Genomic DNA, 27857 nt, shown 5'->3' on the forward strand with positions numbered 1-27857 from the left:
CGAACGCGCACTGCGGCGTTTCGGGAGCCTTGCACTCAGTGATCATTTTGTGTGAACTTTGAATGAACTGTGTGATTTTGTGATCAATTATGGTTAGGAAATTTTTGGTTTAATGCCATTCAATTTGTAAGTTATATGAAATTTGGAATTTTCGATAATGTTTTCGCGGATGGTTTTAATTTAATTTTAAATTATTTTACATTATTAAAAAAATACTTAAAATAGATTAATTAAATTTTACATTTTCTTATCTGCGTATTTTAATGGTATGCAATTTTGGATTTAATTCAAAATTTACCCCATTTTAGTATTCGTTATTAAGGTAGTCATTTTTATATTTTTCTTCTTTATTTATAAAATTATTTATTGCATACACAACTTTGTTATTTTTCTCTGGGATATTCAGGAGCGTGTCTCTCACTCATAAGGTGTTAAATCCACTATATATGTATAAACACTCATTATACATAGTTGAGACACGCAGTGCGTGCGCTAACAATAGACAATCGTGTGTAGGGTTACATAGACGATATTTAATAACATGGCGACTCCATAGGTTTCCTTATTCCTTCACAGACTAGTTCAGATTCAGGGCCATTCATCTGTACACGTGGATTAAGTGTTGTGAAATTGTTTCAATCAGTTCCATCGTCTTTCATTGGTCTCTATCCTCGTTCCATTGTCCATCCTTGGTCCATGCGATACCTTTCCTGATGACACTATCAAAGGCAAGATTATTCCTTCTTTTTTGGTGATATTCCTAGAGAATATAGATAGATATAGGATGGGTCATATAGAGAAGATAGAGTCCGTTGGTAAGTTGTTCCAAATAGATTAGTTTCCCGAATACCTATTGGACCCGGTCTTCCTCTCTTACAAATGGAACCAGTCTTGGTAATGTCGATAACACTCGCACTTGGTATCAATTATTATCATTGCTACAAACAATTCAATGTAAACCAGAATTCCGACTAACAGAACTCCATACATCACGCTTATACCAGAAGTGCACAGTTAAACTGTCTGCCCAGCTCCCCCTACCTTATCAGCGCACGGAAGCGACGTCGCGACGTGAACGGTATTTACTTTGGCCGCCATCGCTGCCATTGTCTCATCGATGTGAACGTAAACAGTTGTCATGCTGTCTGCGCACTCGATCCTCGCGTTACAAGAGGATTTCACTGGAATTGAATGTGGTAGAAACTCGTATTGGTCTTCTTGCAATCAAGCGACGATTACAGGTTTAAATGATGAGGGAGATGGTGTGTTCTCCGCAGTGATCCTGTTTACATGGCCAAAAGTGATTGTATGTTGATGGTGACTTGTGAAAACTTCAGGGACTTAACTCTTGTTGTTTAAAGTTTTCCTAACTTTACCAATAGAACCCTTTTAGATCTTTGGAGGAAAGGGTGTGGATTCTTTAACGTTCTAGTCCTTTTAGTATTCAACTTGATATAACGTTTTCTCAATGTAAATTAAATGACTTGCAATTTGTTTAATATTGAAACCTAAGTATAAACTATGAAGTCACAGAATTTATTTATTTCGAGGCATGATTAGAAAAGCTTGGGTTTGAACAAGAAATAACGATAAACCGTAGTCAGAACCCAAGCAGTTCAAGTGACAAAATAGGTAAATGTTTGTATCTTAGTCGGGCATGCTCCGCCGATGCCCTGGCTGGGTGCCAGCTCGTGTGGTGTCGGTCACGAGATGAGGGGCAGTTGACACAGCCGCTTCATTCTTTGGAGTTCCATTAGAAATTGATTTTTGGTTACCAAAAAAAGTCTTAAATCAGAAGGGTTTACGGCTAGTTTTTTTTTTTATATAGGCTATGGCAAATCCTTTTATTTTTTCTACCAGACCTCTCTCTAGCGAAATTTCTTATTTAAACATTTTATTTAAGCCAATTTCCGATGGAAGTTGAATTGACCAGGGTGAATGTGGCAGGATTGATGCCTCAAAGGTTTTATTTGTGTTTGGCTTTATTAAACAATACAATCTCGTTTATGTGATACCTAACTTTTAGAAATCTATGCGAATATAGTTTCATGGGTTCAACTATAATTGTCAGTATATGTCATCTCATCATTTCTAAAAATCGTCTTTACATACCATAATTCTAAATGTTTTCCAATACAAACAGTAGCTAATGAACTAGATTCGCCACCCTCACTCCTAAAGCACTCCACGATTACGATAGTTTTACGACGTAAGCCGTACACATTTACCGAGACTTCCGTCCGTCGAATGCCATCGTAACTCATCACTTGCCGCTATTCGTAACATTTTATTGATGCATAATGTGACTTGTGCGAGCAAAATAATATTTTATCGTCAACATCTAGCCTATATTTAGTGAGTGGTCTGGTTACGAAGTCTAGTTTTTAGTGGGACATCATCCGCTGATTTGGTCGGTTGCCTTTTACTATTCCCTATGGATGTTTTAGCTGATGTGTCTGATCTACTTCGTTGCAAACGTTTTTATTACGGCTTCCAGCGTTTCTGTTATGTTGACTTTTTGAAAAATAGATTTTGTATCTATTTAGAGTCCGACTATTTTTTAACTTTTATGCCCTATTTCCTCAGTTCAACCGAATAGAATTTGTTCATTAATTTCAATTTCAATTTATAGTAACACCTCTTGTATTATACACCTGCATGGACGAATAAAAAGATTTGTATTTGAAGTAAAAAAATCTCGTATTAACGAATTTCCACCACACAACTAATCCATTCATCAGGAATTCCATCTATTTCGCCTTGACTATTTGTGACTGTTGAGATATATTTGATAACCCAGAATGAATAATTATAGCCTATCTGAAGTCCGGAAGGGTCTTGAAATCATGAATGGATAGGACCAGGTGCGGCTGTACTGCGTATCACAGCTCTACGCTATAGTCGTTCCTTGAAAATATTTACAACTATTTTTCCGATGTTTTTCAATTTTCGTGTGGGTTTTTGTTTTGTATCAACAGATGTGTTACTCGCTGTAACTATAATGTTTTTCACATTGGATTCAAACAGGGAGTCCCAGTGTTGTTGAGATGTTCAGTGGTTTTTCATCGCATTCGTGAAGGTCAGTTCTGTTTAGTATTCAGTTACAACTCCTGTTTCTTAAATAGTTTGTGTTACTTTAGGTATAATTAAAAATTCGTTCAGGAAAATCTATGACTGGTCGGATGCCATAAATCGTTATCACATAAGTGTAACACATCTTTATTACTATTAAACTAGGTTGCTGTCATGTGCCCAAATTTTTAAGTGATGACGTGCCTACTTGATTTTCTCTAATTATAATATTGTTGCTACTTTGCAGTTTCAGATTCATACCAATATTAAAAGTTTAGATAACCTCGCGAATCATTACCAGTTCTAATATCTATAGATAGTTCTGAATAGCCTTAATTAAAACCTTCAGCCAGTTCCTATTGAATAAACTGTAATGTAAGTCTCAGCGTTCGCGATCAACGGATCATGTTATCATTAGCGGCTTCGTTTATTTTTATGTTTATATAACAACTGATCAGCACGTTTCATATCCGATCGGAATTTATATTTTTGTCTTGTGAATCGCTCTGGGGCGAGGAAATTCTTCTAAATATCCCACGTATGTGTAATCTTTTCGATGCGGAAGTCGAAGGATTTGAACGTTTCTCTGATATTTATGAAGTAACGAAGTAGTTATGTAAGCAAAGTTTCATCTGCTTTAGCATTGACCTTCTCGACATTGAAATAATTCTTCAAGTAGCTTTCTTGCTCTGAATCTTCCTGGTTAAATCTTCGATCAAATATTCCATCATCATCATTTTTATATAGTCAACTGAATATTTAATATTGCTATAATTACTAGCGTGATAGCAAAATACATTCAAAGCTTTTAATATTATCATTACTTCAATACTCGTAATTGGTGAACAATAACTGTACTATCTATACGACCAAACATCGGTTCTATTCCATCCACTATCTAAATGCCATTGAAGGTTACAATTCCGACTGTTTCCATCAGCTTTTTACATGCCCATGTTTAACTATCACCAAGTGCTTCAGGATTTGGTAAAACATTTCCACTTATCCCGACTACTGATAAGATTATAGGGGTTTTGATTGACGGCAGCATCGGAAAAGTACAGGAGCTTATGTCGCGTGATTTCATTGTTTTAACTGTGATTTCGGTTTATCATTTGTGCTGGAGTGTCAACGTCATGTCTGGCCGTTTGGCTAAGCCTTTTGGTAAATATGATATCACTTGGCTTAAACTAAAGGGCAGGAAAATTTAAGGGACCTCTTATCATTTTTTCTAAATTAAGTATCGTTCGCGTCGACATAATTAGGTTGACTTTTCCATTTCCATAAATCTTTAATTATGAGTTTTTGATCAATTCCCTAAAGTATTAATCATAGTCTAATTACTAAATTCGATAAGATCTTCCTGATCCCGATTAGATAAGATCATCACATTTTACGAGTAGATTAATAATGACCGGATTATATTTTAATGTCCATTCCACTTCGTTCAAGGCTGACCTTCGTCATCTCCATTTCTCACGCCTTTCTATATTTCACTCTTCAAAATAAACCCATTAATATTTTTCCTCCCATTCTGATTCATTACCTCTACTACCGAGAATCCGCTGACACCGAGTTGTCGTTTTGTCATCACTCTCATATAAACAGTTTTTCTTATATTCTCTTGTTTACTATAAAGGAACGTGACTAAAACTGTGTTGTTTTCTTTATAAATTTAATAGCAACATTTCAAAAGTCATACAAACTACAAACATTCGCAATTTGGTACTAAATATCTAGACTATGTCGAATGTTAGAGCCGCACTCGGAACAAATTCACGGAACGAGTGCTTGTGTACGGGTAATTATTTCATCACGAGCCGGGCCGGGCCGGTCGGCTGACGGAAATAGTCGCTAGGTCAGACACAGGAGACCTCTGGTGACGGTCGCTACCGAAAATTTTTTAGGACTTTTTACGATATTTCTGCTTTAAATATGGTGTTTTCTAGGCATTCAATAGATACTTTAGACTACACATTTCTCTATCAACTTAATATTTTCTTCTTATATCTGAGGAATAGACCTCACACGTCATTTTATCGTGATAAACATCCTACTAACATCAACAACACCAACCATACTAGGACGTGTTAAAGACGCTATGACGTCCATATTGTAATCAAATTGAATAGTTTAGAGAAATAACTTGCACCCATATGTGTGTAAAGGTTGGCTCAACTATCTCAGAGATTTATGCGCTGACAGGGGGATGTATTTCTTGATGCCTTTGATCGGCTGCCAATACTCAAGTCTCTTCGCAAATACATTGAAACTTTTTAATTACTACGTCCATGATGGAAAATAGATTTTATATGTTGTCGTCATACTGCGGTTTGTACAACTGCCATTACTGTGATCTGTCTTCTTTTCTTTCATTATTTCATGTTTATTTATTTTCACTTGGGGCTATTTCAATTCGGTATTTTGCAGTGGGTGCTGTGTCCGGTTGCTGTGTTCATTCACGTTGTCACGTTTATTTATTAATAAAGCAGGATTTTGGGTGCCCTCGAATTTCGTTCGTATGGATAAGCTTTCAAATAAATCTACCTTATTGTCGCTATAGCCCGTGTGTTTTATGCAAACGAGAGGTAAACAGGAACATTTAGAATTGTTTTGAATGATCTGTTTTATCGTTTAATGTAAACATATGGGTGCTTCGTTTAATAAAACTCCCACAGAACAGATCATTGACCTCTGTTAGGTCCTTTATTACAAACGATCCCGACAGGATATTGCTGTCATTATTTTGGCAAACCACTTTCTGCATACCTACTCTGTTACCTATGGGCTATACTTCACCGGGACACCATGGCGGCGCAACCAGTCGCCGCTACCAACAAAATGTATACAGCTCTATAGAGAGTTACTCACCTGGTGTCCGTTTGGTTGCGCAACCAATTTGGCGGCGCGACCAACTCGGACGCGTGCACAGAATGTTACTGGTTGCGCCGCCACGGTTGATTTTCTTAATATTGTGTCTTGCTTCAACAAATCATGTTCACACAACTCATCAAAGGACCTCAAGGACATCCTCACATAGCCAAAAAACTTATCCGGATATCTTCTTAGATCGTCGTATATGTTAACGAATTGTCCTTTCTTACAGCGATCGGCTAAATAAGGATGAACCCACCACTGTTTCTTTTTTCTCTTTAACGCTCTTTTCCTACGTACATACAGCAGTAGTGCTGTCTCTTCAACGTCCATTTTGACTCTGTCTTCAGTGTAGTGTGGCGACTCTGGTGTCTGTATGGTGTCTAGTTTGGTAGCTTACGGACACCACGGTGGCGCAAATGGTTGCACCGCCATGGTGTCCCGGTGAAATATAGCCCTATGACAATTGAATAATAAATTCTGCCAAGATGAGTGTCCGTTTTTGTTCGCGTAGTTCTATATCGGTATTGTTGCTCCCACTTGATTACTCCTACTTATGTAACCCTGACTCACGCCCGTTTACAAAACTGCTAATAACTGCGTACAGCTTAATTTTCAGCGCCGGATTAGTCTCCCATCAGGCATGACAGCCATGTTTGAAAGCTGTCAAAGTGACGTGCATTTGCGCGGGAAACGCGACGCGATACGACCCGCAATACATCATTGACCCATTCCCGCGGTCTATTCTGGTAAACAGGCGCGACCGTATTATTAAAAAAATATATTTATTTATTAGGGCCGATATGATTCATGTTTTTAGTTTAATTTTCTGAGAGTTCAGCAAATGATAAAGGTTTTATGACCGCTATTAATCCTTCGTTGTTTGTGTTCGCGTACGATTAGTATTTTGTACGCAGAATTATTTTAGCTATATTAATGGGAGGCATTGATCTCGTTCGTATTAGAAATACATTATCTCGACAGTTCGGATAATTTCTAGTTCATCTGAACTTTAAACAGATCGTGGCCTACATAAGGTCAGTTATATTTCTTTGATGGTTCTTATAATTTATGTTTTTGATCTTCATTACTGAAGTTCGTGCTACTAAAATGATTGCGGTTTTACAAAGAGTCATCTCAATTGGAAGTTCTTTAAATTCTTGTCCTAATTAGGTTCGTGTTAGCTCAAACGGTTCTCGAAGATGAAACCAATGCTGTGTTAGCGACACGTGACCGAGGAAGGCTTAGCGGCGGTGTCAAGTGGGGCGCTCGCGACTCGCGGAAGACACTCGACTCCAGAAGCCGTATAACAAAGCTATCGTAATTGTACCTACGTCTTACTGCCCCGCTGGTGATGTCACAGAACCTCGCTCCAAAGATTATCATGAAATATCGACTTCATTGCTTGTTGCATCAAGATTAAAGATTTTGTTGTTAGCTTGATGTTTTAATCTGGATAATACACGTTGTTTAGAAAATTCTATTGCACTAATATTTTCTTAAACCCAATAATCAATATAATAAATAATCCAATCGAGGAAAATTCCATAAATATTCAGGAGTTTCATACAAAATTACGCATCCAACATTTCATTCCCAAAACCTGTCGAATTTTATGTCAAGTCAAATTTTACCGCGTACGATCCAGAAAATTTTCCCTCACACGTGTTATCTTAGAGGAAAATACCAGAACAGGTTTAAACTCCGGTTAATTGATGTGGAAGGCAAACACCACGCGTCGTGGTGGCCACACCTATATTGGCCTGGCGATTTACGATCCCACACTGACCTGAACCTACGGCAATGACAAATGGCGACAAACACCATAAGAACACCATAACGCCGCCACAAACATATAACTCGCGGACATAATGATACGTGGGGTCCACACACGTTGGGAATTCCTAGGACAGTCCTGAATTTTTTTTAATAGTTGAAAAATCCGTGTGGACTATAAATCAATCTTAATTTATAACCTGCTTCGTTGTGTCATATGTCATTCAGCAGCGATGGTTGAATATTTCCAGAAGACTGACTTTCGTGCTTATGTGCGAACCCTGAAGTTAAAAAAATTAAAAGGCGGTTTGAATATTTTTATTTTGTTTGCATAAAAGAAGCAATTTCCAAATGGTTACGTTTCAACAAGCAAAAATATATGTAATCATCTCCTCGATAACTTGACAGAAGTCCATCTTACGATTTTGCTGATTATTAAAATTGTTGATGCCCACCCAAATAATTATCTATGGATAAGCTCATGCTCTTACAAACTCCATACAATCTCCCCCTTCATATCTCATATTACCCCGAAAGCGTGGTCGCCGCGTCCATACAAGTCTGAGTGGACAATACTGTCTTTATGCGTTCCATTTTCGCCGGGGCAGTGGGAGGCGCGCCCCGTGACGTCAGCGGAACACCTTGACAACTCCTTGCTGTTGACTGCATAGCACTGCTACTATCTAACAAGCAAGAGCAAAGCAATAGCCGCAGCTTTGCGATATCGCTGTCACTGTACAGAATTTTGACAGTCATCGCAAAATCATGGCAATTGGTTTGCGATTGTGAGTTCAGTAATAGTTCTGGAGCTTGCACGCGATATTGTTTAGTGAAACAATAAACGTTGCGGCGAAATCTATGAAGAAAGCTTTTTGATATTTATTTGATTCATCAATATCACTAATGGAGGTTTTACTTTGTTTTGTTTTCAAGGATTCCTTGAAACAGAATGGTTTCCAGACTAGATAATTCAATTGAAGTTTAAAAGGTATTTCTTCTTATTGTGGTCGCTTTTACTGGTTGTTTAGGGTCTGTTACATGTAGATTGTAGATATGTATGGAATTTTAAATATGTTTGAAATTATGGTCGAGTAATTAGGGGCTTTACTCATTACCGTATGTTTATCCTCAGATTCGGAAAGTTTTGTTCCACGTACAAGACTTACATACTCCCTAAATGATTATGATTGTTATTGGTCTCACTACATCAATAATTTTTACACATATTGCGCATTCGATAAAACTGAAACTATTCCAATTGACCGTCTAACAGAGACTCACAGACAGGTAATATCGACACGACTATAAACAGCACAATGATAAGAATTCCTTTAATATTATAATAACCTGCCGATACGTCAAGTGCACACAATACAGGCACATTCACAAACGTCACACATGACCCTCGCCACCACCTTTACATAACTAGCGTAATGATATAACACCATAGCGAACGCTTTCCCGACTAGATCGCATGCAGTCGCGCTGTGGATCCCGCGTTGAGAGGACGCCACTGTGTAATCGATTGTACTTTTATATCGATTTAAATCGATTAATCGAGTGCTCGAGTGATCGCGTTAATTATGATAACAGTGTTTACTTTTGATTCTGTGTTAGTATCAATGAAGTGATTGATTGTGCCTATTGTGTGGCGATGTTATGAATACGATCTTATTTTGTTTTTAAATCGGATGACGGGTTATGATGTAGGATGGTCATGTGTACAGTGATCGGAGATTCTTAACCGTCTCACCTCTATTCATTACAAATATTTCAATTCGAAATATTTTAATAGGTTTAACACAGAGTGTCGGTTTTTGGGTATCGAACAAAACAATTAGAAAGAATAGCTTATGACTATCCATCTAGTATCTTGATTAGTTTTGTAATTTAGTTGGTAATTATTTTAATTTTGACAAACATTTTGTAGGTTTACGACGTTCCTCAATATCTGTTTAATTTAATACTGATTGACATTCATTTAAACATTGGAATCTCCCGAGTAACGTGGATGTAGATTATGCAATATCTTAAACAAATTACGCCGAATTATATTCGAGAAATGTTCTCTCATACAACATTACCAGGGTTTGAACTTGTGTACTGTTGTTGTTTCTTAACCACTGAGCCATTAGAGAATACAGGTGAAGTTTAAAAAATTATGGAGTGTTTCTCAATTGATGATTATTTTAAACCTCATAATGCGGGCATCTGGTTTGCGTCGGCTGATTATAAATACTGATAGTCTTATGAGTTTCGGTGGCTGACTAGATGAGCGATCTTAAGCAAATACCATCAATTTATATGTTTAAAGTTTTGATTTTGCTTGTCTTGTAAGTAGTAAATTCTTATACGTTTTTTAACATATAGTTATATGCTCTAGTTCTATGTCTGAATATAGCTCAGTTTTTTTTTCCGTGATTGCTACAAATATTTTTTAACTTGCAATTTTGGTTTTCATATCATTTATTTTAATTATGGAATGTCAACTCTTTTCTTCATCTTTTTTACTTATTTTCGTACAAAACACTAAATACTTTTTCGCCTTAGGTAGTTTTTCATGTTTATCGATATTTCCTTTTCACCTCGTCGTAAAACCCTACCTCGTAAGTAACATCAGCTTTACAAACAAACACACATTTAGCTTGAGTTAGGCAGTAATTAGTGACAGTTAAGTGTCTCAGTCACGATCGATGGCACCCGCTCAACACCGTGACGAGAATATCGGTACTTAGGCACTTTAAATTAACACTAACTAGGAAATCTATGCAGTTAACTATACAGTTAGTAGTTAAGTTTGATTTATTATAATGCACAGCTTTATTATAAGAGTAGTTTTCAAATTCAAATTGATCTTATTAATTTTTCATAACTGAGTTGCCTCGGAATAAATAGACATCGCATCGAATATGTCAAGTGAGTTATTTAAGTTTTAATATATGGGTGATCGTATAATAAAAAAAATGCTTCAGTTATTGATAAGATTGGCTTATACCCAAGCTTAGGATGACAAGATTTGTATATAAAAACTATTAGATATAAAAACATTACATGTTAAACAGAGAAATAGATCCTATTGTAATATTATAACAATGTATGCATATAAAACAATTAGCTACATTTACCCCACACCTGAGTCGTGCAGGTCGACACGAGATCCCACTAGACTGCGAGATAGTCTTCATGTAAAACAGACATAAACAATTAAAATACATGTTTCGGTAACATCACGCTTTCCTTGTTTTCTATAACGCACCGTAATACTCAGATTAACTTTTACTTTTATCTCGAGTTTTAACTGGTAACTATGCATTTTTAAACTCAAGATCGGTCATTACAAACTATTACGTCGTGTATGTAGTGATCTAACGTTACTTTTGATAGTTAATTATTATCTCTTCCGTATATCGTTTCCGTTGATGTTCGCTATGACTAAGGGCTCTGAAGATAATGGTACATGTGGATTTAGTAGGTTAGAATAAAAAATTATGAAAACTGTGAGTCATTATTGCAAAGTGCACTTTCAAGCATGGTATTAAAATTGTAGGACTTTATTTATTAAAATGTGATTAAATTAATTTTCGATTTTCATATATTATGTTTTTATTTATCAAAAAGTATAATTAAAATATTTACTTTGCAAAAATTATGGTTTACACTCATAAAATAGTATTGTGGTACAAAATGCCTACAGCAAAAAACTCATACTATCAGAATTTTATTATACACAAGATTTTGCTGCAAATCATAACTAAAATCTATTTAAGCTACATTTAATCACGATATTAGTTTAGACATCAAAGAAAACGCGGTTTTCACGATAAAAATTACCCGTAGTAAAACGACTCTGTTTACATCTAGACCGTTTTAGCCTAGACGCTGATGATGTCTAGATTATAATTATAAACTATCTAAGACTAGAAAAGAATGGAAAACAATCGGAATCTTCCATTGTCTTGGGTTAATCGTGTCTGTAATGAGATTGATCGTTGAGCGTTGGTTCATTTTACACCCGGTCCTTGTGAATTGAACAAGAGCACGGCTAAACACGCAGACTTTAACTAGGCTTATTAATAATTGACAGTATTGATATATATTTTTAACTGTTATTTTGAGTAAACCTCTTGAAAGACTTTTGTAACGATTTTATTTTGTCTAGTTTCCATTTGCTCACTACTTACTTACTCTTGGTCGTATCTATCTCCCTGGAACATTGGATCAAATCTTGATATAATATCAAGTTTCCCTCTAAGGTAACGATACCAAACTGTTTAAAATTCACAAAAGGATAGCTCCAATAAAAACAGTTCCTGGTAATAAATCAGCACGCAAGTAAAAACTAATGACGACGACCGCATAAAGCTGACCTCAACGTAAACAGTGAAAACATCGCATAAAACTCAGAAATCAAGTAAAACCATGTAACTGTCCTTTCCTTATTCCTATAAAGGTATTAAAAACATAATTATATCATTTTCCGTGCTTGCAGGCGGACCTGGGCAGGCATTAACATAGGTTTTAGTCTATAACGCTCTCGATATGGCTATAGACTATTATCTACCATTATGTCGGCCAGCATTGAGCTTTGTCTCACAACTACGTCACGTAATTATGGTGTACACTTGACGTTTGGGTTGGAATACTAAACAAGGTAGCTGTGTCAGGATAATTATCTTCAGAGGGTCTCAGCGCCACGGCTTGAAAGTGATAATGTTTTAGGTGAGAATGAGTGTCATGGCTAAGCCTTCAGAAAAGATATCAGCGATCGAAAAATATCACGTCAGTCCCTAGGGGCAATCTCTGCTTTCCCCAACACACAACCAGATTGCTTATAGAGCTTCTTTGCCATCGTAAATATTGTTACCGAGGTGTACCCGAATTAACAAGGTTTACCCACAGCGGGCCGATACGTTACCGCTCGGTAAACAATACAGAGGTACCACACCGATTTGTTATTGATCTTGAATTAAACCGGACTGTTGTCGCTATTTGACCTATTTTTTGGTGTCGTTAATTACTGAGCTCGTTTTGTCATTCGTTGGCTTTCGTTTGGTAATTAATGGATTTATAGTTGTTTGATGATAGGTGTGTTGGTTAGTGTAGGGGTGTTTTTTAACTGAAGCGTAGTTGTAGGCAAATTATGTGCTAAGTTTTGTTAGATACCCTATTACATTATACCTATTTAATTATTGTCTTCTGTCTACTGCAGAAAATCACGTATTCAATTTAGGTAACCAGTGATTAATAAAACCAAACTAATTATAAAAACGTAAACCCAGTGTATAAACTGACAATGACAATAAGTGATTAAACAATAAAGTGTTAATCGGTGACAAGTGAAGCAGTGATTAGTTGGTAACCATGGCAACGCCAGCACCACCTCGCGTCTCCAGGAATGTCTCGCTACCAGCCGGCAGACAACCTCCCACCGTGGCTATGCTTGCCAGGAGAACATTGTCTGAAAGGTAATTGTTAAAAGACAAGGATATCATTGATATTCTCCTATTAATTCTAATTATGTTAAATCTAAGATGATTGGGAGTATTATATGTTATCAAATCAGTGTATATGATAAATAGATGGTCGGTCCAATTTGAAGTTTATCAAATAATCATTAATAGGTTCGTGATTATTGGCGCCATTGTAATGTATATGTAATCACGTAAAATAAGTGAGTAGTGTGATTGAAGCAACAAAAATTAATTGTTTGAAACTAGAAGCAGGTACTTAAAATTAAATGTAACTAACAGTGCCTGAAAACTATAATTCAAGAAGTTCCATCATTATTTCTAAAGAGAGACACCACTACTCTGTATGATAAAGTCTTACTTTAAGAGGAAGGCTCTATAATTATAGACCCTCAGATACCTCAAAACTTGCATTTTAAAATTTAAGCTAAAACCCTTCTAAATAATTTCTATACATTCCGTAGTACGCGTGTTATCACCACACACATACCGGACGATTACGATAACTCGCCACTTATCAGCTGACTCTTATCCGAGCGTTAGTTAAATTGTTACTTCCGACCGACACTGTCGCAGGATTGTAGGAATCTCTTCGGAATATGTCCGTCCGATGACCAAATGTGGATCATGGTTGGTATAGTGATTACTTACTCATTACTGATGTGCATTTATTGAGAAGAGTGCAAAACAGCTTGTTTCTTATGCCGAATTCGTCTGTGAATTTTAAATTTAATTTCCTTCCAGTTTAAAAATGTTATCAGTAAAATGTTAAGGAAAAATTGAGCCGTGTAGGTTAAAAAACTAAACCAAAATCTATATTTTTTATAGAATCTTGACAATTTTAAAGAATATTTTTTTGATCTGCATGTCAAATTTCTTATGTCTTTAAAGTGTATTAAAGTTCAAATTCTTCGCAAGTCGATCAATCCCGAGTGCCCGCAAGTTTCCGCGGCGCATGGAACTTTCCCATTAAGTACGAAAACCCATTAACCACTGCCAAGTCTACGTTATTAAAGGAATTACAATCTACGTGATGGTCCCGTCATGCCCGTGACAATGTCGCGGAAAGTTTCAGAACAAACTTGTTTTTCATTTTCAAGTAAAAGCTAATTCACTGTAATCATGGCTGGAATGGAAAATTCTTTTGATGGAATTAAGTAATAGGTGGATGGGAATACTCCTGGGATTAGAGTTATTAATTTAGGACTTTTTCAAGGTTTAATAAAATTCCGTAGCTTGTTGTAAAAGTTAATTCAATGATATCATAATTCACGAATTATGCTCGTTCTTACCATAATGGTCGAAATGAAAATTTAACTTGTTTAAATGTATGTATTACTTTACAATCCTTTTACATAAGCTTGAAACGTTTGCTTGTCATTAATGGCAAGCAAACCACAGTTCTAAGTTCCATTTTCTGTAAAACACCCTAACATTACCATTTGCCCTGTTCCCGATCGGATCTGAATCAAATCAATGCGGTCCATTTCGTTTCTTTTCACGTCCCGTAAATGTGCTTTAAGAGTGTTTCGGGGCACCTCCTCGCCCTGAATGAATCGCAACGATCTCTTTATTACGAACCAAGATTTATTCTATTTCCGAACTGATATTTCGAAAATTATTTGCCTTTACAAAATTTTGCCGTGATGTGGAATATATCGCATTACCGTAAATCGACGTAATCAAATCATGCTGGCCTTTACCTAAAATACGACTTTTGTCCATAGTTATTGATGTATGGCTAATTAAATTAAAATTATTCTCTGCAATGTTAAAAACGAGGTTATCAAACAATTGATTAGTCTTGTATGCATATTTCCAAAATGTTACCTTGGATAAGAGGCAAGAGCGTTACAAATACTGGATGTAATATCTTGCAGAAGTGTTCAGTGAAGATGGGCACTCTACTAATAATATGCTAATAACAACGGACTCAGTCGTAGGTGCTCGTATAGAGCTCCTAGATGACAATTGTCGAGGCAGCATGTAATGACGGCACGTCGCCACTAAATTTTACTGGTGAGTACTAAGTGGTCGCAATTTGTCGGCCACCCGTAACTACGTGGCCTGTTTCTGAGACTGAATATTTCTATTATAGACTTAGGTTTTTAGAAATAAGAGGAGTTTGTGGCTTTTAAATTTCATTTGAAAGGATTACATATAAAATAAATGGTTTCGATAATTTCTGCTCTATTAGGCAGTTAACCCGCAGGGATGTAATCGAAGACTCACTTCGCAATATCCTGTCGATACCTTAGTACCTTAACTACATTAGGGATCCTCGTGGCCTCTTTCCAATTCCCCGCGCCACAGGAAACATTAACGACTCATCAGCCAAAGGATGTTCTGATTACGTACCGTTACACTGAGCTAATTCATCCAACATAAGGTCGCACGCGTTGCAATCAAACGGTGCGCAGTATTTCATAAGCCCGCGACAGAATTAGCAATGGTTTTACAACTTCCCGCCCGATGTTTGGACTTGCGTTTCCTTCTGACCTTTGCTCGCGGCGAGCTGCGAGCTCAATTGGCAGTGTTCGCGTTGATTGGATTCGGATGACCGAATGCTTTACAAAGCATCGTACTCGGCTACACTAATGAATGATTTATACAAAGATACCTGTTTTGTACTATCTTATTTCAACCAGTATACGTTATGGAAAGTTTACGTCAGTAAAAATAAACTCCCGTAAAATTAGCAAAATATTACCGATACCGATTTAAAATAGCTTTACGGTTTAACGTTATCTTTGGAGAGCATATACGTGTGTCGTGATCGAAGCTCCAACTATAAACATAATAATATATGACTGCCAAAATACACAAAACAAATCCGCCGATCGATCCCCAAATACTTTGCGATGCTATACAATAGTTGCACGGTAATGCATTGCCAAGGTAAGAATCTGGTCGATGAACGACACACATCGAAAAAATACCCACTTTACCTTCAGTTGCTTTCATCCAAATTGGTAGTGAAAGAATATATTCGACACCAGATTTTTTAATAAGCTCTAGGGTTTGAGAGAAGAAAATCCGTTTAGTCTGTCATACCGATGTCCAAAAAATATTTGATAGGTGTTTTTCCTTTCATCTCGTAAACAAAAAATTAAGAGACTTCAGTTATTTAAAATCTCGTGACGTCACTTACCAGTACGCTTTTTACTAGCAAGTGATGTTTTGGCCCCCATCACCATACTGAGTGTTTTATTTATTTTCCACGTTCCACATTTTTCGGTTAAACGTGTCCAATAATTTTTGGAAATGTGCCTGATTGGCTAAACAGATTTACATTATTAAATTTAGTCAAATAATAGTTTACGATGGAAAAATGAATCGAAAAAAAGGAAGTCTTTGCTCTGCCCTTTTTGTATGATCATCCAGAATTCCTTCATATTCCATATCTAACTATACACTATGTATTACAGTGACTTGGAGCCGGGTGCAGCCACCGCGCCCTCTGGTAGCTCGAGCAGCTCCAGCCTCTCGTCCAGGAGTAATGAGAGCAATACCGTAGCTGCTGAGCAGCAAGGTAAGTTAATAGAACCTAATACTGCCTCAAATAAGGTGTAATGGAAAATGGGAGTTATGGCAATATATCGCATATCGATTCGTAAAGTAACACAGTGACACAATTTTGAACCGATTTAAGAAGGATTTGTAAGTTAGGTCCTGATACCCTAATCAAGAAAAATCCGTTTACAAATCTTTGGTTTTCAAGTCTCTTTTTTTTTTTCCAAGACCGGGATAGTTTTAGCTTTTTGGGGCAGATATCATGATGACGGAATATCAATTGTGTGTTATTAAACATTATTTCTCTATTCTTGCAGCCTCTCAATCAGACTGGTCGGAGGAGGAGGAGCCCCTAGCGGCGCAGTGGGCCGACAGCCTGCCGCCACACGTACTGGACTCACTGGAACTCTCCGCCACTCTCAGGAAGAGGCAGGAGGTCATTCATGGTAAGTTATTCAGAAGCTAAGTTCTAGAAGTAACTATCATTAGAATGATTCATTATTAAATGAAGCAACGGTTTACTCACGCGTATTTATCGGGGATGCCCGACTAGTTTCGGACCCAACCGGAGTCCTTAATCATGAGTCGACGCGGTGGAGTCGCGAGACGAACTCGCTTGAACTCGAAACCGTTGCATCATTTAATAAGTTCAGAAAGGACTATTTAAGAGTGACAGAGACATTCTAGGCCATGCATACTTTCTAGCGGATCATTAAAACTGAAGAACCTGTCAACTGCCTACCATAGACTCTGTAAGTCTCACAGTTGTAGAAGCGAGACGCCAGTCTACGTTGTGCAATGTTCTGTTTCGCTTCGATAGCTGAAACTGATTTGGTATAACGGGTGGTTAGTAGGCCCCCGGGCAAAGTAAATACGATTATAAAAATTCATCGCATTAAAGAATTGTGAAAGCTTGTTTACGCTTATGCAAATACATACGTTACGACTGAACTATGTAAGTGGTGCCTATAAATTTATTGCTCATACCACTATTGTTTTTAACTATAATTCTGTCTACTACGCAATTTCTTATGCTGAAATGTATATTGAAAAAAAAATTGAGTTTGTTCAGAATAGATGTGGTTTAAATTTTAAGTCTCTTTTTAGGACCGACCACCGATGAGCTGTGGGTTTGATCAACTTTTATCACAAATGACTATGTAACTTATTTACGCTTTTTCCATGTCTCTGCCGTCTTGCAAAAACGTCTTACATCACAAAAGTTGACGAAATTGCGCAAATTTCAAGATCAGAAGTAATCAACTCCATCTTAACATTATCTGTCTTCCAGAACTGATAGTGTCAGAAGGCTCGCACGTGAGATGGCTGCGTGTCCTGGGCGGGCTGTTCCTGCGTCCGCTGGAGCGGCACGCGAGCCTGCTGCCGGGCGACGAGCTGCGCTCGCTGTTCCCCAACCTGCCGGCCGTCAGGGAGCGACACTCGCGCCTCTACACCGAGCTCAGGAGCGCCAGGAACGACGCCGCCAACCACGTCGTGCAGATACGACCCGTCGCTGATGCTCTCTTGAATGCTGTGAGTGGCTAATATTGTGAGATAGTATCATTCATCTCAATTCAACCTATCGAGGTCCACTGCTGGTCTCCCAATTTGCACCACAAACACCGGTCCTCCACCTTCCGCTTCCAGTCCGAGCTAGTCACCTTTTTGAGGTCATTCATACTTTTTTATTACTATTCGAGGTATGACTTTAATCTTGATTGTCAAATTTTTCCGCTTTTTAACAACCCTGTTGTAGGAAATATTATCAGACACAGAAATCTGAAGACAAATTGCTGATGAAGTGACCTGGTAAAATAAGAAAATAAATCTTAATTCTCAGTACCTGACCACACCAGAAAGTTTTTAAAAATGTTTACTTGAGGATTATTAATTAGTCCTCTATCAGAATTGTATAAGTACATGTTACCTCAGCTGGGCGACTCGGGCTACGCGTCGTGCGTGTCGAAGTTCTGCCGCGGCCAGCGCATGGCCCTGGACGCGCTGCGGGAGCGGCGCCGCAAGAGTAAGGAGCTGCACCAGTTCCTGGCCGCGCGCGAGCAGCAGCCGCGCTGCGGGAGGCTGCAGCTCAAGGACATGCTGGCCTGCGTCTGGCAGAGGTCAGTAGCACTGCACGAGTAAACGAACAGACATTGACGTAAAATCTTACGAATAAAATTCTCGTGTCACACGTGTCTCTGTGCACGAAATTGAACTCCTCCGGAACGACTCGACCGATTCTTATGATAGTATGTGGACATATTCGGTAATCTGACGGTATCTATTTTTCATACGGTCGATTTTTAATTTCCCAAAACTCCTTTGCTAGCTAGTTATATCTAAAATTCTAATTACTTTTACGTTTACTTCCCTGTAGTATACATATTAACAGACGATTGACCATAATATTATTGAGAACATTAGTGACCCTGTAGCGCACAGTAAGGGTAAAGGGAAAGGAAGAACACCTGTCTCAATTTAACTTACTGTTAAAAGTATAACCTAAATCTCTCCATCCATTCCCAGGTTAACGAAATACCAGCTCCTCCTCGAGGGCATTCTGAAGACAGTCTCCGAGGGTGACGGTGAAGCAGACGAGGACCTGGCGCGGCTGAAGCGCGCGCATGATGTGGCTAAGGACGTGTTACACCGCGTCGATACTGCCATCAGGACAGCTGAGAATGAGCATAGGTAAGGGTAGTTAATAAAAGTTAACTAAAATAGATATTCTAAAATAGATCTTTACTTATTAGCTGAGTCATAAGGCTTCGTTTTGGTAAGAATTAAAGAAATACGTAGCCTGTAGTTCCATCTAACTTCTGTACACCAATTGCAATCGCGCTGTAAGGTAGGACTTGTAATTTAAAATTCTTTTTTCTAGTATTTAAAAAAATACTTTCGCACTAAGGAATCTAATTCATGAGGTTTCACAAACATTCAAGTCATAAAGGCACTCGAACTCAGAACACGGATTGCACAGAAAATTTGTCCTACGCGGGGATCGAACTCGCAAGCCTCTACACTGGACTATCCGTGTCCGTCCGTATCGTATCCGTTTCTATAATGATCAAATTTCAAAATCGTAAATTTGGAGCTGTAGTTCAGCTAAAATCTGAAACAACTATTTTAACTTCCAGTATTGCTGACTTGCACTATTTTAACCACGTTACATTTCCCTCTACGCAGATTACGCTCGATCCAGAGCAAGCTGGAGATCCGCGTCCCGACGTCGCTGAGCTCGGAGTGGGACGAGCTGCGGCGCCTGGACCTCACGCAGCATGCGCTCAGGACCGAGGGCGACCTCACGCTCAGGAACGACTCCAGCAAGAGGATCAATGTGCTCGTATGTATTACATAGCAAGGCCTAGCTCCAATAAATACCTTATACTCGCGCAGTAAGCGTCGCGGCCGGTTTCACTTACACAAAGACTCCCAGACTCAGAACAAAGATTCGTGGATCACACAAATACCCGTGACACGTTGCGCTCAGTGGGTTTGGCGTGGTGACCTCAACCACTCGGCTATCTGTACAGTCAATAACTACAGACAGTATGACTGAGGAGATAGGGTTATGGTTTCAACTTACGCTTTGGTGTGTATGCCATGAGGGCTGGCCTGTTGGTCAAGTGGGACCCTAACTGCTACGCTGGATGTCGCGGGTTTGATTTCTACCCAGGAAAAAGGTTTGCGCGATAAGCATGATCATTTGTTCCGCGTCTGGATTTAGTTTATCCTATACATTTCAGCGAATGGTTTTGAACTAATCAAATCAAATGAAAATAATAATGTAACCAGTATTTGCACCATTCTCAAAAAAATGAGTGATTGATTGATTAATCAAATTTAATGTATGTGATCCTTGTTTCTTTGGAAGCATACCACAAATTGAAGGCTTCATACTAAAACCATGATGTTTCCATTCAGGCCCTGATGCTGGAAGACAGCCTGGTGCTACTGCAGCGCGAGGGTGACAAGTTCGTGCTGAAGCCGATCCCGCAGCCCAACAACAGTCAGCAGCAACAGCTATCACCACTCATCAAATGGTGAGCATAATGAAATATAACCCCGCCACATGGCGTGGTCAAACTAGGATTTTTAGTGAACGTCCTCCGAGCTGTTGCCCGCTTGCCCGCTACAAATCGATATGATCCCATTCAAACACAAAATCGAGATAAGGATTATGTGTGATTCCAGGTTATAAACTATTTGTATATCAAGTTTCATCTAAATCTTTTTCTTCGTTTAGTAGTTTTTGCGTGAAAGTGGAATAAACATCCACACATATAAACTGTCGCGTTTATAATATTAGTAGAATAGGATTTAAAATGGGTAACCCTAAAGAAATCTCTATTGCTGATACTCACAGTATTGATTACTTGCCTTAAAACCGTTTAAATAAACCGCATGCAATAATGATCTTTATTCCTACAGGGACAAGGTACTATTCCGGCCGAACGCGGCGGTCCGCAACACGTTCTTCCTGATGAACATCAACGGCGTGCAGATGCACGAGCTGTCTGCCAACACCGCGTCCGAATACGCGTCGTGAGTACAAATATAATTAACTATACCTATCAGTTAGGGTTACGTACGTAAAGAGTTAAACGTTACTCTTTTGTAAAGGTTTTTTGTCTGTCTGTATGTCGTATGGTTCGCCAGAGACCAAGTGGTATCTTAGGAAGCTATCACTTGATAGCGCATCACATGAAGACAAAATGAAGTGTGGCAACCGATAGTAAATTTTTAAAGCTTATTTTTTAGGTAACCTGGTTATATTGTTAACACTTAGCAGTAGTATATTAATGATACACTAACTTTAGCAACAAAAACTTTTTTTTAAATTTAGTAAATAATAAATAATAATCTAATTTAACAAAAAAAGTATTCTAAATCTAATCCTTTTTATCAATTAGACAAGCTATCTGTCTTCCTATAGTTGAATACTCTCTTAACCATGACATTAATATATACAGATGGGTGAAGCACATCCAGGAGGCGCCGCTCGCCAAGCTCACGGAGCTGAAGTCCACCATCACGCCGTCTCACTCGCACAGCAGGTCCACTGATGACTCAGGTATGATCTAGCTAGAACTTAGAGAACATTAAGTTGCCTTTTCATAAAAGAGTATTTTTTAACTTTATTGATCAAAGAACTAAATATTTTTTGAGTTTTACTATATAATACCAGCCTGCTACTTTCCCACTGCTGGGAAAATAACTCCCGTATAGTCACGGGTTGCAGAGATCACCAGACCGAAAATTAAATACGCGACGTGTCAGCCAGTTCACCCCGCATTAGTGTGGGATTCATTTTTTTTAACCTAATTATTATAGAAGAATTAACACAACTTTATCACAAAACTTTCACTTACTAGGAATCAATGTATCCCGAAACCCCTCGGACGCGTCCGAGAAGTCATCATCAACGGCCGCCGGCGACGAGCAGGTAGAGGTCGAGAAGGAGCGGAGTTCTCTGGAGCGGAGCTCGGCGGAGCGGGAGGACGCGCGGAGGGAGGAGGACAAGAGGAGCGGAGACAAGGACGAGAGGGGCTCCGTCGACAAGGACCCAGAGCTCAGCGAGAAGGAGGATAAGCATAAGTGAGTGGCAGCTTGTATTTGTACAAAAAAAAGATTTTTTTGTTCAATCAGTGAAGTACCTAATATGGTAAGGGTTTAATGGCTTAAGGTTAATGTTTGATAATCATTTTCAAGGAATTTATTTATAAGGCATTTTGTATCACGTGGATAGCAATATAATGGAGGGGGCAGTTATTCATGTGCATAGTATTATATTTGAGGAGACAGCGTGGAATATACTACTTAAAATTTTATTGTTGGACGTTGTAATGTTGTCTCCCCATCAAAATAGTGTTTGTTCACAGTGAATTTTTTCGAATGTTGTCAGTTCAGTTCAAGTTTTTATTTCTCTGTTATAAAAATAAATCATTAAATTAAATGCTCCACAAAACCGTTAAAACGGTTATTGGTATTGGTATTGTATTTGTGATCTAAATTATCGTGCTTGTGAAATTCGGATTCCTTTGGACCCGTGTAGTAGTTGTCACCGGTTACCAACACGCCTGCTTGTGTCCGCAGAGTCCGGCGGCCGACAGTGGGCCGCATCAGCACCCACGGCGCGTCCCCGGGCGCGCTGGAGCCCGCCAGCGCCGTGAGCGTGGCCGCGCCCGCCGCCGCCGGGACCGCCACGCACGCATACACGCATCAAGGTACGGGGTCGCTAGGGTCATCACTTGCATTGTGCTCATTGAGGAAGTTACAGGTGGTAAATAATAATAATACAGTACTACAGTGCAATCAGCTCAGGTCCAACCTCGTATTATGAGTACATGCTTTGTTTTGTTTGAGATGAGATGACGTGTGTAAGATGGGATTTATTTTTTAAAATTTGAATTTGTAATTGGTTATGAGCCTTTTCTCGATCAATAATCGATACGACGAAAACACTATATGTTTGTTTTTTCTTTAAAAACGACTGCCACCTCTGTATTATCCTTGTGTTAAGACGAATTTTACAAAAGCCATTCAAACTTAAAACAAACATTAGTAGATCACACAAACTATCATCTTGCTCGACACGTCATGCTGAATGGGTTTTGGTATATTGAGCTCAGCCACTCGTCTATCCGTATGCTACCTCTCCTCACAAGTTCCCCTCCCCCAGAGCGTCTCCGGCGCCTGGACGAGGTGATAGCGCGCGCCCTCCGCGCCAAGGCGGGCATCGTGGGCGCCGTGCTGGGAGTCCCGCCGCACAGCTACGCGCACCTCGCGGACCTCGCCGTCGCCGACTCGCTCGGGGAAGTCGGTGAGTACACAACTGATTACATGATAGAGTTTACTATAATGCTTGGTGTTGACTTACAAGAAACAGAAATACCGCCCTGTGTTACAAAAATGGAAATACTGATGTCGACGAAAACAAAAGATAGTCAAACTAAAATAGTAAGAGAATAAGCCTGTTGGGCAAAGGTATCTACGTCAATAGAAGAGGAAAGAATCGTGGAATGTTTTGATGGAGGCCTATTGCCCAGCCCCTCGGACACAGTATATATTTCGATTTTTGATTTTTTTTTCTATCGGTACATCTTTAACCAGGCTGTATAACAGGAACCGTAATATCTGAACATTTGAAAATTACGGAGATATATTTATGTCGTCTTCATAAAAATACATTTAAATTGAGAATCAAGGTTAAACATTGCTTGTTTTAGCCTACTCGTACAAAACCCTGATAGTTGCTAGTCTGCCTCGTACTTGACCGGTTGTTTAGCAAGTATCCCAGTATACTCACTCGCTCTCCCCGCAGACGTGTGCGGCGAGCTGCAGCTGCCAGCGCGCGGCGCCGAGCTGCAGCAGCTGCTGCTGGCGGCGCACGCGCAGGCGGCGCGCCTCACGCGCGAGCTGTCGCGCGCGCTCAGCGTCACGGAGGCGGCCGCCGTGGCCGCGCGCGCGCGCCCCGGCCGCTGCGACTCCTGCGCCCGCCGGAGCGACGCGCACGACAACATGGGTATGATATACACTACTGCAGTATTTCCCGAAGTCCCCTTGTGGGCGCTACATGTCTCGTTGGGGGTGGTAAGAGACCCAAAAAGAAAATGGCGTCTGATTTGTATGTTACCTACTGCGCTCAGGTTTCAAGTTGCGGGTTATAGTAAAAGTTTCGTTTAGAATTCTCCGTTAATATACATATATAGGTCACAATAATTATTTAATTTAATTTGAAGTTATAGTGGCTTTTAAATAATTAAAAAAATGAGGGCGCTAAGAAATATTTATTCTCAAAGTGGGCAGTAGACAAAATAAGTTTGTGAACCACTGCACTACTGGGACATAACACACACACATACATTGTTAAATAGTGTAACGGTTTACTCCAGCGTATTTATCGGGGTAGCCCGACTAGTTTCGGACCCAACCGGAGTCCTTAATCATGAGCAGACGCGGCGAGATCGTTACATCATTTAATAATGAATCATTCTCACGATAGTTATTATCAAAACACACATACATGTCTTACATTTATTATACCCCAATTCTCAAAATCAAGTCATTTATTCAATTTAGGTTAGTACCCTGCACGGTTAACTGAATGGGGATCGAGGTGATACCGATGTCGTAGATGCGATCCCCGCGTAGGACATGCGTTTTTATAATCAATGAAGATACGTGCCTTAAATGGGAAATATATTCAAGTCATTTTCAAAATACCTCTGAACATAGAGTAAACCATAAAAAAAAATGATTAAATTGAATTACTTTTGGGAATCATGCTATTCAGTTTAAAATATTGTTCTGTTTTCCCTATCATCATCATGCTAGTGTAAACTAAACTTCATTATTAAAAGCAAAAATATACACACATGAACAATACTTAACATCTATTACTACACTGGGATATATTTACGTCATCATCCTAATTCTACCTGTTACCACGTCATTTGCGACTTCATAAATCATTAACAAACTAACATGTTAGTATTGCCCGCATTGTTCTCACAGAGCCGTTTGTCATGCTAAACTATCCAGTGGGTGCGGTCGCAGCCGATGACGCAGCGACAGCTGAAGCGCTCGACCGTGAAGTGTCTGACGCGATGCTGGACTTTGACGTGACGCAAGAAGACGTAGCCGGCTGTGACGACAGCTTCGACGATGTGCTTGGTGAGTTAGATCTTTAATTATATTATAAAAATGATATCTTTTATAGATGTATTTTGCGTTAGTTACACTGGTCAGGCTGTTCTGGATTAAGTAAAAAAAAATATGTAGTTAGTTAAGGTTTCCTATTAGTGTGTCACTTTGTGACATCGCAACGAATCTATTCATTATTGTCACGCTGACTTAGTATGGTCGAAACGTTGGGAACTAAAATTTAAAATTAAACCGCGATAAAATCCATAAAAGTAGTTTTATTTCAATGTCTCGTAAACCTAAGAAACCACAACGGTTTTCAACTTAGACATTGCCTGTCTTACCCATAGATTGTTCACTAGCTTTGCCATTTCTGCTCAAAACAAAGACCATTGTAACCATTTTCGTGTATGCCCGTGTACTAATGGTCCGTGTCCGCGTGGGCAGAGTCCCCCCGCAGCGGCGCGGCGCTGGCCAGCCGGCTGCTGGGCGTGTCGGGCGGGCTGCAGGCCACGCTGGCGCAGGCGCTCACGGCGGCGCCGGCGCCGGGCGCGCTGCGGGACCTGCGCGCGCACCTGGCCGCGCTCACCGACCACAACCACGCGCTCCGGGCACGCGCCTACAACGGTGAGCCTGCACCCACCACCACAACACCACACTGCTGACACTGTGTTGAGAGACCTACACGCTCATCGTCCCCACTCACTACAACTGCGTAATAATATAATGGCCATACTGTAGCAGGGAACTTGCATAAGACTTCCATGTCGTCCTTCAATTATCTAACTGCGCGTTCACCTTTTACAATCGATCAAAAATTTAATTGCGCCTTTCTGTGCAACTCACCCATGACCGCGACAAAATTATGTATGTCAACTACCATTATAACCATTAGAAATTTTGGAATATAAGCTATCTGCTAATCTCAGTCAAACTTCAAAATTGAAAATTCAACGTATTCGAAGTTTGATCACAAACACTTCTTAATTTGTATGATAAGACAAAAGTTGAATTGACTTTGTATGTATTAACTTTCAGATCACCAGACGACAGAGGAGATAGCTTTCTCAAAGGGAGGCCTCGACCCGTCTATACAGGTGAGGGGAAATAATCAATAATGTTGTGTATACTTTGTAAACATTAAATCATGTTATTAAATCTAACGCAGTTGTTTCCAATTAATGTGCTGGACACAATCTTTTATCAATTCGGCACAAAATTTATATTGTTTTTTTTGGGTAAGTTTTTGAAGTTAATAATATAATTGTTTGGTCCCCAGGATCAACCGAGCAATGGCGGGTGATCGGCCCAGAGCGACGCGTATTGAATAGTAACCTGACCGGCGTTTTGCGTAGTGATATTATTCTCACTAACTCCAAGTATGGCAGGCCCACGGGACGGCGGGAACTCACTAACACTACCAACGTAACGTAACGACACTCGAATACACAACTATACAAATACGAAAGTCACATCAGAAACGGTCACACAGTTTCCGATGTCGCAAATATCTTAACAACCAATATTTTTGTAATTATCCCCGTTTGTTACTGAGCACGGCAAACATTGTATATTTTGTAATAATAATAATTATTATATATTGTTTTCTGTTACAATTGTAAGTACTGCATTAAATTAGTATTATAAAGATGATTATTCCATACGTAAGAGATATTGTGATTGACTAGATAAAGTTAAATATATAATGTTCTATCTGTCATCCGAGTTCCGCAAAGATTAAGTTATATATGTTCGTGTAAATAATGTAAGCGCTAGGCTAAGTGACAACAATAATGTATGAATTATTATTATATATGATTTTGTGTAAACATTTTATGTTTCATTTTATTTTGTTTCATTAATCTCCTTTTTTTTTAATTTTTCGAATATAATTTTGACGTTTTCGTTATTTCTTTGTACATTTTGAGTTTCCTTTTATTCCTTATTTTACTCATTCCTTGAACTTTTTTTAAATTATTATAAATATATATATTTTTTTTAATATTTTTACGATGGTCGCAATAGCATATGTTGTCTTAAAACTTGATTTATATTTTTCAAAGATTTGTCTACATTTAGGAAATTCGCTTTTGACGTTATATTAGTTACGGCTTTTAGTAAATTACTATACATACTAAACTATTAATCAAATTACCACATACTAAATAAAAAATAACTTAATTTGTTTCAACTCATTCTTCTTCTAAATACATTTTGAATTGTATGAAAAAATAGTTTTGAAAATATTTTGAAAGTATTATATCGACAATATACTAAATATTTAAAGTTATAATATATTTTGTATGTATTCAAGTTTAATCTATCGTAGCGTCATATTTAATCTCTCATGATATTCGTAGTAAGAATGCTTTGCGCATGCGTGGTTGAAAGACTTCAATGTTTAGTCAGACAGAATGATTCATTCCTATTTATACAGCTTTTAATGTATTACTATAAATTAAACTATATTTAAAAATGTTTTTAGTATATTCAAAGATCAGCCGAAAAACT

At 38.7% G+C, this 27857-nt stretch overlaps 2 protein-coding genes across 5 annotated transcripts in view; both read left to right on the plus strand.

Annotated features, from left to right (window-relative positions):
• Nucleotides 1–27857, plus strand: part of LOC113497287 (kinesin-like protein CG14535) — a 564341-nt gene that overhangs the window by 194023 nt on the left and 342461 nt on the right. The window lies entirely within an intron of this gene.
• Nucleotides 111–27189, plus strand: LOC113497288 (rho guanine nucleotide exchange factor 1-like). Of its 4 annotated transcripts, none has more exons than XM_026876780.1 (19): nt 111–126; nt 12932–13187; nt 16619–16722; nt 17021–17149; nt 17995–18236; nt 18636–18820; nt 19227–19391; nt 19887–20043; nt 20625–20743; nt 21132–21245; nt 21674–21774; nt 22076–22298; nt 22797–22927; nt 23383–23523; nt 24025–24225; nt 25218–25376; nt 25794–25973; nt 26385–26443; nt 26626–27189. In XM_026876780.1, the coding sequence occupies exons 2-19, from the start codon at nt 13084–13086 to the stop codon at nt 26647–26649; spliced, it is 2538 nt and encodes an 845-aa protein (XP_026732581.1). In that variant the 5' UTR covers nt 111–126; nt 12932–13083; the 3' UTR covers nt 26650–27189. The 4 variants fall into 4 exon arrangements, with proteins under 4 accessions (XP_026732581.1, XP_026732580.1, XP_026732582.1 ...); XM_026876779.1 differs by lacking the exon at nt 111–126 and adding an exon at nt 8919–9334; XM_026876781.1 differs by lacking the exon at nt 111–126 and adding an exon at nt 8920–9334 and having other exon boundaries at nt 25245–25376.

The sequence above is a fragment of the Trichoplusia ni genome, chromosome 9 (assembly GCF_003590095.1).
Source record: "Trichoplusia ni isolate ovarian cell line Hi5 chromosome 9, tn1, whole genome shotgun sequence".
NCBI lineage: Eukaryota > Metazoa > Arthropoda > Insecta > Lepidoptera > Noctuidae > Trichoplusia > Trichoplusia ni.

Bases quoted from the DNA above. Each gene is read 5' to 3' on its own strand.
- LOC113497288 (XM_026876780.1), top strand. From the start codon at position 13,084: ATGGCAACGCCAGCACCACCTCGCGTCTCCAGGAATGTCTCGCTACCA. The intron at 20,744-21,131 runs GTGAGCATAATG...TTATTCCTACAG, and splicing joins CTATCACCACTCATCAAATG to GGACAAGGTACTATTCCGGC. The intron at 22,299-22,796 runs GTGAGTGGCAGC...TTGTGTCCGCAG, and splicing joins GAGAAGGAGGATAAGCATAA to AGTCCGGCGGCCGACAGTGG.